The sequence below is a fragment of the Manihot esculenta genome, chromosome 9 (assembly GCF_001659605.2).
Source record: "Manihot esculenta cultivar AM560-2 chromosome 9, M.esculenta_v8, whole genome shotgun sequence".
Classification (NCBI taxonomy): domain Eukaryota; kingdom Viridiplantae; phylum Streptophyta; class Magnoliopsida; order Malpighiales; family Euphorbiaceae; genus Manihot; species Manihot esculenta.
Genome location: NC_035169.2, coordinates 17633119 through 17644788, shown reverse-complemented (window position 1 = coordinate 17644788; position 11670 = coordinate 17633119). Strand labels below are relative to the sequence as shown.

General features: G+C 37.4%; 1 protein-coding gene across 1 annotated transcript; it reads left to right on the top strand.

Annotated features, from left to right (window-relative positions):
• Positions 1–7395: 7395 nt before the first annotated feature.
• LOC110622280 lies at positions 7396–11382 on the top strand. The gene is made up of 3 exons (XM_021766741.2): positions 7396–7650; positions 10644–10865; positions 10970–11382. Exons 1-3 carry the CDS (start codon positions 7468–7470, stop codon positions 11189–11191), a joined length of 627 nt encoding a protein of 208 aa, XP_021622433.1. The 5' UTR covers positions 7396–7467; the 3' UTR covers positions 11192–11382.
• The last annotated feature ends 288 nt before the right edge of the window (positions 11383–11670 follow it).

Below are 11670 nucleotides of genomic sequence, written 5' to 3'. Positions count from 1 at the left end.
TCAAGACTCATTCTACGCCCCTGGCACAGTTGGATATGTTATGTTATGTTTAAGAGGAAGTCCTGAGGAGCTCCATCGAGGGCTGGACATTATTTGGATATGTAGAGGGTTACTGGTGACAAGTCCATCCATGATGTGGATTGTTTGTGTTGTGATGCATTTCATGAAAGCATATGTTTATTAAACTGTTTTTTTTTTATGGTTCTTCTCACTAGGCTCTTGTAGCTTATCCCTTTCCCCTAACCCCCAGGTTTGTAGGTCAAAGATAGCACAGGAAGTCGGCAAGGGTGATGTTTATGTTGATGTAATAGAATAGTAGTGGACATGTACTATGTAATGGATTAGACTTGTGTTTTGCCCTAGTTTATGTTCTATAAATCCCTGTTATACATGATCTTTATGTAAAAAGTTTTAATGATTAGATATGTTGGAACCAAACTTGAGGCATGTGATGTTTACCATGCTAGAGTATTTGATAAGGACTCTAGTGTGGGTTTTATGTATACAGTTATGATGCATGCACAGGTCAGATTTTGGTTCGTGAAATGTTCAAAGTTATATGTAAATATATAGTAGGCTTGCTACGGGTTCCGGCGACCTTAAGTTGATCTGAATCCTAGCACCAGTAGCGGTCCGGTTTTTAGGTCGTTATAGAGTGGTATCAGAGCCCTAGGTTCACATGGTCGGACCTAGAGTGTCGGGCTCATAGATGTTATGGAAGGGCAAGCACAATAGGAAAAATCATGTCCACTAGGATAGGATGTAGAGTCCTATCTTGATAATGATGTGTAATACCATGACTTTATGCATGTGCATTAATGATATGTTATGAATGTGATGTGGGTTCATGTATGTTCACATGAACCATGTGATGCTAATGTTTATGTGATGTATGTTGTCTTTCAGAATCAGAATGTGAGGCACTCGTCGATCTGTACGATTGACTGGAGTTCCATTAGAGAATGAGGGCATGGATGCCCTACCCCTTGCTCTCCCAAGAGCAAGGTCTAGTAGAACCAGCAAAAGGGAATCATCAAGGGACCCTAGAAGGTCTTTTGATGTAAATAAGAGGAGAATCGATCCAGGAAGGATGTCGGCGGATGTGAGGGAAACAGAGGAAGATGATTAGAGGAGGGATGGCAGTTCAAGTGTAAGTATATCAGAGAAAGGTATGGGAGAATCTCAAGGAGGCGCTCAGGTCTCGGGTTTTGCTTATCCACCCCAATACCCTCCCTATCCACAGGGACCGGGATATCCGATGGGAGGCACATCAGATTTCTCAAGTTATAACCCATATCCTTCATTCATGCCTTATCCTCCCTTTTACCCTCCATATCCACCTTACCAAATGTTTTCAACCATACCTTTCTATCAAAATCCAGCAAACCCTAACCCTGGGAATCATGCACCACCTCCTCCTCCCCCAGCAGAACCAAGGGTTCCTGAAACCCAGTCTTCTAGACCCAACCCATTGGATGAGAGCAAAGTAAAAATGACCGACTATCTGAAGTTAGGATGCTCCCAAGTTCAAAACAGGAGATGACCCGTTTGAGTATCTCAAGACGGTGAAGATGATAACGGATGAGTTGGGAGCTAACGACAGCAGAACCATTCAAATGGCAGGGTTCACTCTTAAATGCAAGAAGGCAAAGGAGTGGTTTAAAAACTATGTGGACCCGAGACTGGATAGCTTATCCTGGGAGCAGTTTGCTAATGAATTTGCAGGATGGACTTTTCCAGATAGTTTGAGGGAATTGAAGGTAATTGAGTTCGAGTAGCTGAGACAAAATAAAGACATGAGTGTAGATGAATACACTGATAAATTCCTAGAGTTGCTTCAATTTGTGGGGCAAGCATATGATACGGATCAGAAGAAAGCCAGGACGTATACCGTAAGACTCCACCCAAGGTATTCCTCCCTGATCCTAGCAGCAGAGAGGGAGAGCTTCCACACCATAGTGGATGCAGCTAGAAAAATGGAGGCTAGTGCCATTATTCAAGGGACAGTAAAATAGCAGGTGGCACAGTCCTCGGGTTCCAAAACCCCAAGTTTCAGGAAATATTGATCTCTCCTCTCTGGGTGAAGCTGTCACAAAGGGTAAGAAGTGGAGCAAGTCCAAGCCTAAGAAGAACAAGTTCTGGAACAGGTTAAAGTCTAGTATAGGAATGGGTGGTGGTTCGAGCTCTGGTTCGGATAGCTCCGGATGTATGAGGTGCGGTAAACCGCACAAAGGGGTCTATCAGTTTGGGACTACAGCATGTTTCAGATGCGAACAGGAGGGGCACATGGCATGTGAGTGTCCCAGTGCAGTTATGATGGCTCAGTCCCAGCGGACAGCTTCGGGCAGTGTAGCTCAACTAGCAGCTCCAACCGTGTCTCAGGGCAGAGGTCAAGGTAGAGGGAGAAGGACAGCCTCTTCTTTAGCAGGTTCCCGAGGGGAATGTCCATCAGCTCCAGCACGGATCTTCACCCTAACTCAGCAGGAGGCTAACACATCGAACACGGTGGTGTCAGGTAATCTCATTATTGAATGTTCTGATGTGTATGCCCTTATGGACCCCGGTGCTTCTCATTCTTTTATTGCTCCGAGAGCCGTAGAGAGGTTGGGTTTGATAGCTTCTAGGCTAGAGTGTCCTCTTTGGGTCAGTGGGCCCAAGTGTAATCCATCTGTGGCAGAGTCAGTCTGCCGGTTCAGTCCAGTTTTTGTTAAAGGTAGATTCCTTCCAGCTGACCTTGTGGTTCTAGATTTAACCGATTTTGACGTCATTCTAGGGATGGATTGGCTTTCTACTCATGGTGCTACCTTGGACTGCAGAGACAAGGTAGTCAGGTTCAGAGATTAGGATGGGTCAGAGGTAGTCTTCAGAGGGGACAGAGTAGGGATGCCTAGAGGTTTGATATCAGCCCTTCAGGCTCGTAGGTTGCATAGGAGGGGTTGTCAGGGGTTCCTTGCTTATGTCAGAGAGCTTGACAGTCAGGTTGGGGAGCCAGCTTCAGTGCCCGTAGTCAAAGAGTTCCTAGATGTTTTCCCAGACGAGCTGCCAGGTTTACCACCTGCTAGGAAGATAGAGTTTGAAATTGAAGTGATGCCAGGAACCAGACCCATCTCTATTCCTCCCTACAGGATGGCACCTGCAGAGTTAAAAGAGTTGAAAGATCAGTTGCAGGAGTTGGTAGATAAGGGTTTCATCCGACCTAGTACCTCACCTTGGGGTGCTCCTGTGTTGTTTGTGAAGAAGAAGGATGGATCCTTAAGACTTTGTATCGACTACAGACAGTTGAACAAGGTCACTACCAAGAACAGGTATCCGCTACCCAGGATTGATGATCTATTTGACCAGCTAGCAGGAGCCGGTTGCTTTTCCAAGATAGATCTGAGATCCGAGTACTACCAGCTGAGGGTCAGAGAAGAAGATGTGCCAAAAACAGCTTTCAGGACCAGATATAGGCATTATGAGTTCCTAGTGATGCTGTTCGGGCTGACAAATGCCCCTGCAGCATTCATGGACCTCATGAACATAGTTTTTAGTCAGTTTTTGGATCACTTCGTTATTGTCTTCATTGATGATATCTTAGTGTATTTCAGAAATGCAGAGGAGCATGCCCATCATCTGAGGACAGTGTTGCAAACTCTGAGGGAGCACGGCTTGTATGCCAAGTTCTCCAAATGTGAATTCTGGTTGAGGAGCATTTCTTTCTTAGGGCATGTGGTGTCAGAAAAGGGAATCGAGGTGGACCCTAAGAAAGTAGAAGCTGTAGCTAACTGGCCCAGACTCACTACAGTAACAGAAATCAAAAGCTTTCTAAGTTTGGCAGGTTACTACAGGAGATTCGTGCAGGACTTCTCCAGAATTGCAGCTCCTATGACCAGGCTGACCAAAAAGAACTAGAAGTTTGTTTGGTCAAACCAGTGTGAGGAAAGCTTTGAAGAGTTGAAGAGAAGGTTGACGTCAGCATCGGTGTTAGCTTTGCCTACGAGTAATGAAGACTTCACGGTGTTTTGTGATGCGTCCCGAGTGGGACTAGGTTGTGTGTTGATGCAGAATGAGAGGGTAATAGCTTATGCTTCTAGACAGTTAAAGAAGCATGAGTTGAATTATCCTAAACATGATCTAGAGATGGCAGCCGTGACCTTTGCACTCAAGATGTGGAGGCATTACCTTTATGGGGTAAAATGTGAGATCTTTACAGATCATAAAAGTTTGCAGTACATCTTGAGTCAGAAGAAATTGAACCTGAGGCAGAGAAGATGAGTAGAGCTGTTTAATGACTATAATTGCAAGATCCAGTATCATCTGGAGAAGGCAAATGTTGTAGCAGATGCTCTCAACCGGAAATCACTGGGCAGTCTATCCCATATTACAGTAGAGAGAAGACCGGTGGTGAGAGAATTTTACAAGCTCATCAATAAAGGTTTACAGCTAGAGTTGTCTGGTACAGGTGCACTAGTGGCTCAGATGAGAGTGACACCCGTGTTTCTGGAGCAAGTGGCGCAGAAACAGTATGAGGACCCTGAGTTAGTGAAAATAGCCAGGACTGTTTAGTCAGGCAAGAACGAGGAGTTTCATTTTGACAACAAAGGGATCCTCCGTTATGGGAACAGGTTATGTGTACCAGATGACGTGAGTCTGAAGGGAGACATTATGAGAGAAGCTCATAATGCAAGGTATAACGTTCACCCTGGAGCCACCAAGATGTATCAAGATCTGAAAAGAGTTTATTGATGGCCAGCTATGAAGAAGGAAGTGGCACAGTTTGTGTCCGCCTGTGAGATCTGTCAAAGGGTGAAGCTAGAGCATCAGAAGCCAGCTGGAATGCTCAACCCACTACCGATTCCAGAGTGGAAATGGAAAAATATAGCGATGGACTTCGTAGTGGGGTTACCAGCCACGTCCAACAGGCTAGATTTAATATGGGTAATAGTGGATAGATTGACCAAATCTGCTCACTTTATTCCTGTCAGGAGTGGTTACTCGGTGGACAAGCTGACACAGGTCTATGTTGAAGAGATCGTCAGGCTTTATGGGGCTCCAGTATCTATTGTGTCAGATAGGGGACCCCAGTTTACCTCTAGGTTTTGGCGGAGTCTGCAGAATGCTATGGGCACAAGGCTAGAATTTACCATTGCCTTTCATCCACAAACTGACGGACAGTCAGAGAGGACCATCCAAACCACAGAAGACATGTTATATGTAAATGTATACAGTTATGATGCATACATAGGTCAGGTTTTGGTTCGTGAAATGTTCAAAGTTATATGTAAATGTATGATCATATATGGGGTTTTATCAGGTACACAGGATGCATAGTAGGCTTACTACGGGTTTCGGCGACCTTAAGTTAATCTGAATCCTAACGCAGGTAGCGGTCCAATTTTTGAGTCGTTACAAATTTATTGTTGAATGTTGGCTGCCAAAACCTCTGTGTTTGGTGTCCCTCAACGGCTATTATTTCGACAGCACTACAAAAAACTCTTTCAAACTTTTCTGTTACAATTAGAGTTCTATGAATCTATTTATGGGTTAGACCGTAGTTGTTGGATCTTATAGTTTAATTTTTATAATTTAGACTCTTTTTTCGGTTGTTTAGATTTCAATTTAAGGTTTCAATGAAATTTTTAATTTTTGAAAAAAATTTATAAAATATTGAAAGATTATATTCACTTTTAAAGTTTGTAGAATATATTAAAGTTGGTTTATAAAATAATATCATATAAGATCATAGTGAATTATTTCATATCGAAAATAATGTAAAAGATTTTTTTAAATATTCTTTGAGGATAAGGACAATTTGGATGGAAAATTTTGGATGGATATATATATATATATATATATATATATATATATATATAAAGAAATAGAGACGAGACCATTTAATTTTGAAAAGACTAATATGTACGGTTTTGTTAAAATTAAAGTATTATATTACTGTTGACTTGAATATTATATTTGGTACAATTATGAAGATTGAAAGTGTTTTATTTTATTATATTAGATTTTAAATTTCAGTTAATTTGCCTCTGTACAATGAGAGTAAAAAATACAAAATTTCTGTTTTCATCCAAATGTACTTCTTAAATATTATTAATAAATCAAATAAGGTAATCAAAGATTGTAAAGATTTAAGATAGTGATTAGAGTTGAATAATTTTTTATTTTTAATCAAAAATTGAAAATTAAACTGAATTAATTAATTATTTAATATATTCAATTGATTTAATTAATATTTTTTAAATTTTTTGATTTTTAATCCAATGTGATTAAATAACTAAAATTAATGAGAAATATGAACTGAAACTCTCATATATATATATATATATATATAACCTAACAAAACCCTGACCCCCACTCCCTCTTCTCCCCACCTTTTTAGCCTCTCTCCTCTCCTCTCCTCAGGCCCAATAAAACCGTCCATCCCGTTCTAGCCTTCGTTCTTCTTCTTTTTCGTTCTCCCGGCTCTTGCGCTTTTTTCATTTCTTCTTTTTTGAGCTTTTTTTCCCCCAAATTTTATATTGGTTTTTTACTAATAATTATGTTATTAGCTATTGTATATTTTGCCATTTGGGTTGTAATCTCGTTATAGTAATCATTAACTCTTGATTGTTATTGATAAATAATTGCAATGTATATTGTGATTTGTTAGAGAAAAATGAATTAAAATCTTCAAATTAATTTTCAGTTAAGTTCAATTTACATTAATTAATTTAATAAAATTAAAAATGATAAAAAATGTATAATAAGAAATATAAAATAGTAACTAGATTATTGATAATTTTATTAAATTAAAATTTTATTTAAGATGAAATTATTTTATTTATAATTATTTTTTTCATTTTTAGAACATAAAAATAAGAGTGACAGGAAAAAGAAAGAGTTATAGGAGGAATAATATCTAAAATAATTATTTTTTATTTTTATAATATGAAAACGTGCTATAATATTTTAGAGTGTTTTTTTAAAATATATCTTGAGTTATTAAAATAAAATAAATTTTAAAATTAAATTTATTTATACACTCACAAATTTATTTTGATAATAAATTTATCTGTATAATTACTCTATAATTTTTATTCTCTATTTTAAAAAAATAGCTGAATTTATTTGTGAATTTCAATCTGGATTGCAATACGTAATTAATGTTAAATCTGTTGATGAATTTTAATTTGCAAAATGAGATAGCTATTGTTAACTGATATTAACCGATTCAGTTATAATATCGGTTTGGTCTAGAATTTTTGGCAATTTAATTTTTTTATTTTTTAAATTTAATTTAATTTTGACTGAATGCACACCTTTGTCACGTTCCTTTAAAACTTTCTGTCAAATAATTTTTTTTTAAAAAAAATTAAATAATTATTTATGTTATATTATAGGGACTAATATAATAATTTTCCTGGGGAAACAAAAACTTAATTGAGACCTGTTTTTCAAAGGACCCGAATCCAAACTAAGGAAAATGCGATAACAATGGCGCAGGTTCTTAGCTTAAACCCTGCCGGTTCCTGGACACGACCCCGAGCAATTGGTACACAATTCCACAACACGACCCGAGCCCAAAATGGAAAACACAGTTGGATTTCCCTGCAGCAGGAACTGAAGTGCAAAGGCAGGTTCACTTGCCTATTTTCAGGCGGTAGCAGCAGCAGAGAGGTACTATATGTTTTTTATTTATACTTCTTTCTCAGTTATATGAGACTTTTATTTTTCTGCAATTGGGAATATTGAATTGATTCTTATTGGTGGTTTTAGCTTTCTGGTGTAGCTTTTGATTTGGATTGGGAGTGGAGATCCCATTTTATCAGTTTTAGTCTATATACGCATGGTCATGGAAGTTTAGATTTAAGGAATTAGTTTGTTTCCTTTTTAGTGTTAAGTTTTTAGGATTTGGTTGTTTTTTTATATTGTTTTCAAATTTGCCTATGCATAGTTCAGTGTAAACATGCCTACTTGGTAAGAAAATTGGTTACTAGGATTTGATACTTGCTAGGAAATTGAGATGGACAATGCTTGTTTAGACATGGTCTACATGAATCCAAAAGAACAAATACATAGTCCTATTTATTAGGTTCATGTGAACTGGGTCTAGGCGAGTATTTTCAATTGACGTTGCCTTTTCTTTTTCAGTGTTTGGTTCCTTTCTTTCCAACTCTTTTGGGGTTCATTACCAACTTTTCAGGAAGGATATAAGAAAATATAAGAATCAATCTATTATATCAATATATAAATTTATGTAGGAAAATCTCTACATATTTATGAGCTCCACATGCTGCATCTCTCTCCTTTTAAAATATTTCCAATGCTGGAAACAAATAAAGAAAGCATAATACACATATTTCAAAATATGAATCTTTGGATATAAATTCCAAGAACTGGACTCAAACACATGAGATCAGCCGAGACTACATGAATGCATGCAAAAGTAAACATTTGCCTCTCATGTTGGATGCCCATTGTTCATCAAATGTCAAATGTGTTCAATGTGAAATTTGAATACTATATATATGGAATTACTGATCGTAAGACTAGTCCTTGGAATATGTATCTGGGGATTTAAATTGTTTTATGCTTATTGTTAGGGAAAGGTATTCCTAACAGGCTGTTAGATATGAAAGAAGAGAAGGAACAGAGGTAGAGGGGTAGGAAGGAATAGAGAGGAGAAAAGGGAGAAATAGACTAGGAAAGATAGATGATTCTATTAGATTCTTGATAGTGACTACCGATGACCAATGCAGGTTCCTAATAGCAGTATTTATACAGCCTTCAACTGATTTCAGTTGGAATATAACTTTTCTGCCCAATTTTTTTTAACTTTTAAACAGAGTCTCTTACCCATAACTGCCTCTTACAAACTCTCTTCCATTTAACAGCTTTTCCCTCCTTTCCTTTTAACTACTCCCTCACTTATTTCTACCTATTAGCTAATCCTTCTATATGTCACATTTCCCTGGCATTTGTGTAACATCCCACTAAGCGCTGGTCCTAATGGACAATTCCTTTATAATGTCCTAGCTATTAACTAACTACTTACTAAATAACTTAGGTTAACCATCTTAGGTTTAGGGGTCCAAAAGTTATTTAGACCAGTCTGGGTTTTTACATTTTGATAATAAAATTGAGTATCCAAGATTGCACCTTCTCAACTCGCTTCTGCTATGAATGATAGATATGCTTTTTGCTAATAGGGTAGGGTTTATTGATAGTTGACTCATGGTGTTTCTCTATACTTGAGCTTTATGCTCTTCATCTTTTTTTTTATATATGTATTTTTTTTTCAAGAAAAAGAAAATAGTATTTGATTTATATGAAAGGTATGCACCTCCTCTGTTTCTCTCTAACCTAGGGACGAGTTTCAGCGGGAATCAAGAAACAGAGAATGAAACACAGCAATTGCACTTTTATTGATAGGGCAAATCTGTTACAAAACTTCCTATTCTGAATACATCAATACATTCTTCTAGCAATTTCAAAAGGACAAGACTCGAAGCATAAAACGAAATGATAATACCCCAGGAGATATATTCTCCTTCGCAAAATTCTAGGAAATTCTTCTCTGTCTTTTTTCTCACATTCTCATCATTTAAGCTATTTCCCACCTGGTACGATTCTGCTAGCATCTCCCAATGTCCTTTCCTCTGCATCTTCCTTCAACAGAATGAGACATCCTCTCTCTTCTGATTTAGAACTATCGAATTCTGCTTATTTTCTTCCAGTTGGCATATTGGCGTCTGAACCTTTTGCTCTTTTATTGCTTCCGCCATACACCTTAAGCTTCCCTGGGTCTGAATCAACCTTCCCTGGGCCTTTAGCAGGATTCAAAACATTTTCTCCTTAATTTCTGTTACTACATCTCACTTTTGGTTAATAACGACTCAAGGCAACACTAAAGCACAAGTGCACACCTGAATGAAGTGAGGTCTGAAAAGTAAACTTTTATAAAAAGATGAAAAGAAAATAATAGATGTACCTCTATTTAACCAAACTTATCAAAATTACCAATCTACAAAGCATTAATAGACATAAAAAAGTATAAAATAAAGATTTTGGCATCAATATCCTTTTTTTTTAAGAGCTTGTTAGAAAATAGAATAAACACAAATTTTGGACATTTAAAATACTATTTAGATTTTTTAAGTCCAAATATTGCCTTGTTAGAGTTGGGGAAAAAATATGAGAAAAAACAATTTTATATAACCTAGAAATAGAGGACTTAAATATCATGTTAATATTACTATACAAGTAAATGTCAAATAACCAAAAAATACCTAAATAGTATGCTAACATATATATTTGTTCTGAAACAAAGAAAAGAAGAAATGTCATAGAAGTACTGAAATAAGGAATATGCATAGCTATGATCTAATAGGCCCAAATGCTGGAGATTTAGTTGGCTGAGGTGGTCTTCATTGGCTTTCTTGAGTTCCATAAACGTAGAATAATTTATTGTGAGGGACTATGATGAGCTAACTATTTGAAGGCTTTGATTGCATTTCTTAGTCCCTTCAGTGATCTTGGATCTAGAGTCTGTATTTGTCATTTTAAAGTAGCCTTACCTTTTCTGGAGAAGGATATAAATATACTAGAATAAAAGGACTTGACCTTGAATGCATTTCCATGAATTAGGATTCTTTGTATATGTGATGCAGGAACAAGCTAGGAAAGCATTAGAAAGTGCACTTGGAGGAAAGAAAAACGAATTTGAGAAATGGAATGAGGAAATTAAAAAGAGAGAGGAAGCAGGTGGTGGAGGAGATTATGGTGGAGGGGGATGGTTTGGATGGGGTGGACGTTTTGGCTGGTCCAATGGTGACAATTTCTGGTCAGAAGCACAGCAAACAGGTCTCACCATCCTTGGTATTGTTATCATGGTAAGTATTTTTCTCGTTGAGATTCTCGGATTTAGAATACTGTTGTGTAAATAGTCCATCACTCTCTATCTCTCAGCATTCAATAATATTATTTTGCATTACAGTATCTTTTGGTTGCAAAAGGTGAAGTGATGCTTGCAGTCGTAATCAATCCTTCGCTGAATGCTTTGCGAGTTACAAGAAATGGGCTCACTTCTATATCATCAAAAATGTTGAAAAAGATACCTGTAGATTATCCTGGTGATTTTTCTGATACATCAAAGAAGGAAGTTTATGTTCAGGCCTCTGCTAAAGAGAGAGTGATTAGAAAATGGGGAAGTGATTGATTTGCATCATTTCATTATTTCATTCCTCCATGTGTTCTTAGTGTGGCAATTGTCATTTCATAACAAGCTTTTCGAAAGCACTTATAGTTTGAAATTACTGAGAAACACTGCATATTGCTTGTTTTGTAAGAGCATCTCGATTCCATTCTTGTTTTCGAGATCCCAAAATGTTTTGCTCATTGGATTTTGAAGAAATCTCCCACCCCTTTCTTTTTCCCCTGGGAACAATTGGGAAGGTGCTTTAAAATATTTCCATATCCAATTTTGTTACCAATGGAGACTGTAGAAGGAATTTAGAAGTTGCAATTTTGGTTTTCAGAATGTGACTTAAGGTTGCCAGAGACCACAATGCATTATGATTTAACTCGTTATGCATGCTTAGAGAAGATGAACCATTGTGGTAGGGATGGTAATATGGCATATTTGGCATCATCTTGGCTGTGGTCCTGATTTCCCTCTTTGCCTTTCCCGTTCTGGTA